Source organism: Leucopleurus acutus (assembly GCF_964270905.1).
Source record: "Leucopleurus acutus genome assembly, chromosome: 19".
Lineage (NCBI taxonomy): Eukaryota > Metazoa > Chordata > Mammalia > Artiodactyla > Delphinidae > Leucopleurus > Leucopleurus acutus.
The window spans coordinates 397504-405338 of NC_139161.1; the positions used below are offsets into that span (position 1 = coordinate 397504).

General features: G+C 62.2%; 1 protein-coding gene across 1 annotated transcript in view; it reads right to left on the minus strand.

Annotated features, from left to right (window-relative positions):
- CACNG4 (calcium voltage-gated channel auxiliary subunit gamma 4) overlaps nucleotides 1-6814 on the minus strand; it is a gene marked incomplete at both ends in the record, with an annotated part of 53984 nt that extends 47170 nt beyond the window's left edge. The window contains one exon of the mRNA XM_082861809.1: nucleotides 6595-6814. Within this exon, the coding sequence (XP_082717935.1) occupies nucleotides 6595-6814 (220 nt within the window). The remainder of the gene's footprint in view (nucleotides 1-6594) is intronic.
- Between the last annotated feature and the right edge of the window lie 1021 nt (nucleotides 6815-7835).

Here is a 7835-nt window from a genome sequence, read left to right on the forward strand (position 1 = left end):
ACGAGCTACAGTGGTTCCCCTAAGCTGTGCTCTACGGAACTTTCCGGCACACTTTTGGCTGTGGGGGGCTGGGCAGTAGTGTGAAAACCTGGGACCCCTACGGGCTCACACGTGATTTCCTCTCCCAACCCCGCTCCTTCTTCCATCTTCCCCATGTGGACAGAGCACCGCTGTCTTGCCAGCTACCGAGCTCCCGGCCCAGGCAGTTATGCTCGATCTAGCCCCCGCCCCAGCCTCCCCCCCACCCCACGTCCCCACATCTCTGCTGCTGCCACTTGGCCCCAGGCTTCCAGTCCGGGCACCTGCAGCAACGCCCACACTGGCCTCCTGGCGGCCTCCCTGCCTCCTAGAATCTCCGTTCTCCACAGGTAGCCAGCGGACTTCCTGAAAACGTAAATCAGACCCCAATGCCATCCCCTCCCCTCCCCAAGCACAGATCCCTTGTCATAAAAAGCAGATAAAGCAGGGTGCTGACCCTGACCTCGAAGCCTCTCCCAGCCCCTCCGCAGGGATGGAGCCCCGCCCCCCCCCTCGCGCTCCGCCACCTGCACCAGGTTCTTTCCTGCCTCGCGGCCTCGTCTGCCTCTTCCTCTTCCTGGAAGCGCTCCCTCCGGTCCTTCTCTGACACCTCCTTCATGGCCCTCTGACCAGTGGCCACCCTCCCCGGCCTCTCCCAGCGCCCCCCGACCCGGCTCTGTTTCCGTCAAAACACTCATCAGTACCTGGAAGCGTCAGCTACCCCATTAGAACTTCGGCTCCAAGAGAGCAGGGGCCACGTCTGTCCTGCCCACCCCCGTGACTCAGAGCCCCACACGTCTGACACAGAGCAGTGCTCCGTGAGCAAGAATAAATGAAGGGACGGATGGACGGATGAGGCGTGCCCAGCAGGCAGGTGACAGAGCCTTTACACGTGTGTCTTAGCAGAAATAAGGTTGAGGCCACTGAACTAATCTCAAAGGCTCTTCCAGCTGGAGAACCCGGCTTCCTGTGGGCCACATCAAGGCCACACTGAACCTGCTTCTACCTGGAGGCTGCGGGCAGGGCCCTCTGGGGCTTGTGTGGCTGAAAGACAAAGGTGGGAGGAATGTTCCAGATCAGCCAGGCCCCTTTCAGATGAGGAGACAGAGGCCCACCAGGCTCCCTGACACCCTGGATCTGATGACCGGAGGCCCCTTCCTACTCTGCATCTGTTACTACGTCCTAGATATCCCCAGAGTCTTGGTCGTCTGAGCAGACTGACACCGGGAGATTTACTTTAAAGAGCTGCTGGTTTCCTACTGAGCCTTTCTGAAGCCCCTGACCTGGGGCTCCTCCAAAGCCAGCTCTGCTGCAAGACCATTAAGTCAGGCTGGGGTCCACCAAGATCCCCAGCTTCTCTTCACTAAGTCAGCTGGCTCCAGCTGGGTTTTTCTTGCCAGAAGAAAGAAAAGAGTGAAGAACAGAGGAGGGTGAAGAGACAGAGCAGGACATTAAGGGAAGGTAGACATGAGAAGGGACTGCCAGGGCCCCTTCCTGAACGATGAGAGACTGGGCACAGCTACAGAGCAGGGACAGAAGGAAGAGCAGCCCTGTCACAGACTGAATGTTTGCGTCCCCCCCAGATCCATATGTTGAAGCTCTAACCCCCGACATATACAGAGATGGGGCTTTGGGAGGTGACTAGAGAGATGAGGTCATGAGGGTGGGGTCCTCATGATGGGATTAGTGCCCTTACAAGGAGAGAACAGAGAGCTCTCTCCGTCACATGAGGACACAGGGATAAGGTGGCCGTTTGCCAGGAAGCAGCTCTCACCAGGAACCAAATTGCCCAGCACCTTGATCTTGGACTTCCAGCCTCCAGAACTGTAAGAAATAATGTCTGTGGTTTAAGCCATTGAGTCTACCACATTTTGCTATGGCAGTCGAGCTGATTAAGGCAGCCCCCTTACCTGTCCCTACCCAAATCTGTGTGGTTCAAACAAAGGGCATCCCCTGGCTGGGGGAACGCTGGGCTCATCTGCTTAGCCTCAACCGCTATCCAGACAGTGGCAGGCATCCCTGACACCCAGAAGCCGTGGCTATCTTAAGCCTCATTTTCTCCACCTATAAAAGGCAGATAATTAAGATTTACCTTGCAGAGTTGCTGGCAATTATACGAACTAATGTGAAGTCCTGCATGGAGGTTGATGTGATGGCTGTTATGAGCAACCCTGGAGGGCAAAGGAAGGCCTGCGGACGAGGGGACCAGCTGATGGGCCGGGTGCTGCGGGAAGGGATCCTGCTCTCTGCTCGCACCCCCCTGGGCCCGACTGGACAGGGGGCCTGTGAGTTACTGCAAGAGAAAATGAAAGACAGGAAGAGCGCCCAGCCCAGTGCCTGGCCTGGGGCAGGAGGGGAAAGAATGGAATTCAGACCCAAACCTCCCTGAACGGGCCTGTGTCCGGAGTGTGGGGTAAGGCAGAGCTTCCCAGCTGGCCGGTCGTGAGAGGGTTCCAGATGTGCCAGAGAAGCGTGCCCCCCAGGAGCTGGGCAGGGCCTGGCGTGGCTGGTGCCCCGGGGTAGCCACCGATGGCTGTCCTCTCCTCCCCGGCCCCCGGGGTGCAGTGCAAATACCTTCTCTTCCTCTGGGGGCCGTGGTGTGAATGAAGTTTGGGTACACTCATTGGTGAGAGATGCTGCCCGCGGCGGGGCGGGGGTGGGAGTGAGCATGATGGAGCAAAGGAGCCTCTCACTCGCAGGGGCCAGGGTCTCCCTACCCGCTCCTCAGTAGGTGCCCAGGACAGAGCTGACACAAAGCAGCCGGCCCGGGGCCACCCCTGGCACCGGAACTGCCATCTCAGGGCTCTGACCGAGCTGCGAGTGTGCTGACGGCAGCCCCATCTATGGGGGACCTGGGCAGTGGTACTGCTGAGGCTGAACTCTGCCAGGACCCTGTATCCTGGGCCCAGAGAACAGTGACTGGCTCGCTCGGGGACCCTGGTGCCTGGCAGCCCCCGTGAGCATCTCGAGCTCCCAGCGGGCACGGGGGCTTTGCCGCATAAGCTGCTGCCCTCGGGGCCCAGAGTCTCCCCTTCCCTTCCCGTGTCTACACGAGGTCTCCGGTCCCTGGCACACAGTGCAGGCTCCGGAATGCCTGTTTACCTTCTACACCTTGGCTGATTCCAGAATGCGTTAGAGACTGAACAAATGTTGGTGGGTGGTACCTTTGGTGGAGAAGTCCACAAAGATGTGTTACTCCTTTCCTGTGTCCCCAGCCTTGGGCTGAATGTCACCAAAGATGCAAAGAAAGAAGGAGGTGGGGGTCTAGGAGACGGAGGAAGCAGATGGCTCTTTGTGGTGGGAACAGGCTAGTCCAGAACGTGGTAGGAAAAGAGAGAGACAGACACACAAAGACAAAGACAGAAACAGAGAAGCGAGAAGAGAGTGTGTTATGCAATTTGTGTATCAGTTGTACATTCTCACTTCCAAATGCCTTCACGCTGCCGCGAGCCAGCCTCAGAGCTGGGCTCCTCCACTGGCTAGGCAAGTACTTGGTTCTATTTTTAATGGTAACCCAGAAGATGTTTGGGAAAGGGCAGGACAACATGGTGGGGAGAGCTTTGCAGTGAGACAAAGGCTCGATGCTGGCCCTGCAGCCTCCTACCTGGGTGCCTCTGGGCAAGTGCCTTGCCCTCTCTGAGCCTCTGTTCCCCACGCTGCAGGTGGAGGTGAACAGGGCACCCTCTCAGGGCTGTTGTGAGCGTGCCGTGCGGAACGTGCACAAGGCTCTGTGAGCTGGAGGACTGTGACGCTTGTCCTGCAGAGGGGCAGCGGGGAGACCCGGCTTTGGGGGTGGAAAAGGGTGATGTCGGCCGTGGTGAGTCTGGGAGCAGCAGGCTTCTGCACGCAGCCCTGCCAGCCTGCACAGACACCTTAAGTACACAGAGGGCTGGGCTCTCCCGACCTCACAACATCATTCCTGTGAAACAGCCAGGGAACTGAATCTGCGGTTTGTGAGATGCCAGCAAGCCCTTCAGAGTCCCACTGTCACAACTGGTGTTTTATTAGCTGCCTGCTGCAGTATGTCTTCAGTTTCAGCTTAGAGGTTTGAGCTTTCCATTTTTTCCCATGAAATGCTTTGGGGTACTTTGCTAGAGAGCAGGTGGAAATGATGCATTGTACACACACAAGCCAATACTGAGGTGACCATGTCCCCACAGAGCGTCCGGGTCTCAGCCTGGACGCTCGCTGGCAGGTGGAGACGTCATAGATGGCAGACAGCCGTCGGACTCTGCGATGTGCTTTTGTGAGATAAGCTCGCAGTTTCCGCCCCAGCTGAAGGACTGCCAGGATGATTCCAGAGCATCCCGAGGGATCCTGAGCCAGCTCTCTCAGCCCTGGCTTGGTCCAAGGATGTCCTGGCCCTTGGAAGTGGCCCGGTTTGGCCCCCAGAACCCCTGAGCTCCTGGGGGATGACAGAGGCAGCCCAGTTCTTGGGGTGAAGTCCCCAGATGGTGGCTCCCCACCCTCCCTCCGCCAGCAGAGCCTGCTGCCCAGATCAGCTTGGGGCTCTCTTGATGAACATCGAGTGCAAACGGCTCAAGGCAGCTGGCAAGATGCTAAGTGCGGCATCAATCCTAATTAGGATGAGAAATTAATAAAGGAGGCATTCGAGCCACTCTGCAGAGGCCAGGCTCGCCGGCATGGAGGAGTGAGTTCCAATTTCGACCAGGAACCTGGAAGGCCTGGGGCCCAGATGCGTGGGCTTGGGTGATGACAGGGGCTCGACTTACTGGACCACATACACAGCACCCAGTGGGGCCTGCGAGGTAGAACACGGGGGCCCAGCCGCCCTTGTTCTGTGTCTAACGCAGGTGCCGTGGCAGGCGGTGACGTGGGCACGTCCTCCAGATGAGAGGAGTAGGTGTTCGTGATCTGAGCATCTGCACACCATTTTCCTTTTGAAAAATGATGTTTTTCAAAAGAAAAGAGGAGGGTGTGATGGTGGGCCCGCCGGTCCTTTGTGTGGCTGTGTTTCTCAAACTATTGAGTGCACATTCCTGCTCCTGGAAGACTCCACTCAGTCTGGGCAATAAGCTCCAAGTTCAAAGGTCAAAGCAGCTTCGTTTGGGAGAGAAAGTGGGGGGCAGAGGTGGGCAGGATTCCAGATGAGAACAGGCATCATGGGGGTGAGGGAGAAAGGGAGCGACCCTGCTTTACAGAGCCTCCTTTTACCCGACCCCAAATACGGCCAGAAGAAGGACCATCTCTTCTAGAGCTGCCTACCAACCTCAGGAAGACGCCACCCTGCCCAGCTCTTCGCAGGGGCTGGAACTGCAGGAAGGCTGGGCGTGCGGGAGAACCCCGACCACGGAAGGCGGAGTTGACACACGTGGAAAGGTTACAGAAAAAGGAGGAGGAAACTCTGTCCAAGGATTTTTGAGAGGAACCCTCCACCAACGTCCCCCACCCCTTTTCCAGTCTGAAAGCCAAGACCAAGCGGCGAACCCGTGCACAACCTGGAGGGGAACAGACCGCCCGGACAAAGCCACCTGTTAGTCCAAGTTCCGCAGCGGGGCGGGCGGGAGGCGCTCAAGTCTGGCGCACGTCGCCACTGGAGGAGTCCGGGTCCCTCCCCCGGGGGGAGGGGCCCCCGCAGTCCGGGGACACCCAGTCCCGGCCCCCAGAGGCATTCCATCCGTACAACACCTACTACAGGGCCCGGCCGCGCACCTGGAGGGCTCAGCGCCGCGTCCCTCCTGCCGGGATCCGGCGGCCACGCCCCTCCCAGGCAGTTCGCGGTCCGCGGGTCGCCCCTGCGCGCCCCAGTTCTACTGAAGATTCCCGGCCTTGGGACGACGGCGGCGGGCTCGCTGCCCTAGTCGGGGGGGCGGGGCGACTTGGTGACGCTCCCCTCCCCACCCCACCGAGCGGGGAGGAGTGGGCCGGTGGCCCCTGGAGGAGTACGTGGCGGAGCAAGGTCTCGGCAGGCTTCAGGCTCGGGCGACCCGGGTTCCCAGTCCCGCTTGGAGCCCAGCCCCCCTCCCACCCCTCGGCCAGGCCTCCAGCGAGCGCAGAGCGGCCCCGGCGCTCCCCGCCCCCGGCCGGCCCCGCCCCAGGATGGCCAGTTCCCATAGCAATCGCGCAGACACCGGTTGCCAAGCAACCTCTCCCCCAGCTCCCTCCCTCCTCGGCCGTCCGCTCCCCCCAACCCTAGCTTCCTCCCGCCCCCTCGCCAGCCTCCGCCTCCCCCGGGGGCGCTGGCGCGGCCCCTCGGGATCGCTCCGGTCTCGGGCTGCGCGCGCGCGCGTGAGTTTCGGTGTGTTTCATTGTGTCTGTGTGCGAGGGGGTGTGCGTGTGCCAGCGGAGAGTTTGTAGGGCCAGTGTGTTGGGGGCGGGGGGCGTCCCCAGTCGGGAGGGACCGCCAGGTGCTGCACAGCTGGCCGCGAGGAGACCCGCCCGCTCGCTCCGGCTCCTTTGTGTCTCGCGCGGAGCCAGGGCCGCGCCCACCCCTTCCCGGCCGGCGCCCCAAGCAGGGTGTGTGCGTGTGCGTGTGCGTGTGTGTGTGTGTGTGTGTGTGCGTGCGCCTGGGCGCGCGCGCGCGCGTGGCGAGGGGGTTGCCGAGGCCGGCCGTACCTTCGATGCAGCACACCCGCCACAGCCCCGAGTGGGTGAGGTCGCCGCGGGTGCGGCGGGGCGGGGGCCCGTCGTCCATGGTCAGGTTGGTGCCGTTGCAGATGTACGCGCTGGAGTAGAGCCAGTAGTCGGTGCCGATGGCGATGGCCATGAGCGAGAAGGCGGCGAAGGCTCCGGCCGTGGTCAGCAGCATCTGCAGCCCGCGGTCGCATCGCACCATGGTGGGCGCCTCATACTCCGCCGCCCGCCGGCCGCCCGCCCGCCCGCCCTCCTCCCTCCGCGCGCCGCTCCGGGGGCGCCGGGGCCGGGGGGGGCCGAGGGCCGGGGGGCGGCGCCGCGCCGGGGCTCAAACTCCGAGGCGCGGCGGCGAGTGCGGGCTGCGCGGGCCGCCGGGCGGGCGGGCGGCGGCGACCGGGGCTCCTCCCTCTCGGCCCGCCCTCCCCGCTCGGCCCGCGCCTCCGCCCCGCGCCCTCCGCGTCGCCGCCGCCGCCGCCGCCGCCGCCGCGCCCCGCGCCTCTCGGCGCCGCCCCTCGAGCCTCGGCCCCTGCCGGGTGTGCGCTCTCCGCTCTTCCCTCTCGCCCGGCCCGGATTTTCTCTGCCTCCGCGCCTCTCCGCTGTCCGCGCTCGCGCGCGCTCCTCTCTCCTCTCCGGTTCGTTCACATTATCAGAGCGACGGAGCCGGGGCACGGGTTCCCCAGGAGGATCGAGGGGAGACGGCGTGGCCAGCCTCCCCGCTTTCCCAGCCCAGGACACCCCGCCTTCCTTACATGGCCCTGGGGGCTCTTTAATATGTGGTGTGCTTGTGTGTGTCCCTGCTCCCCCGTGCCCTATCCGCGCCTTTACCTGGTGACGAATGTATAGGCGTGAGTGTGGGAGTGGGAGTGTTCAGGTCAGATTTCCAGAAGCCCCAGATGGGGGTCACAGCTGGGAGACAGGCCAGGCCCCGGCCACTTCCCTCCCCCCACCTAGGTGGCTCCGGGCCACCAGCTCCTGCAGATCCGCCGGCAGGGGCTGCAGGACCCAGACTTTACAGTCGAGGCAGAAGGGAGGTGTCAGCCAGCGGCGCTTTGGGAAGAACACCTGATCCCTGTTTTATGGACGGACGGGGAAACTGTGCTGGAAGCTGCGACGCTCCTCCCCCAGTACATTTCTGATGGCACATGTTTGCCAGTCCAGGAACACCCCACTTGTACTGGATTCAAGCGTCTCCGCCCCCAGCTGGTTCCCTCTCTCTCCCAGCT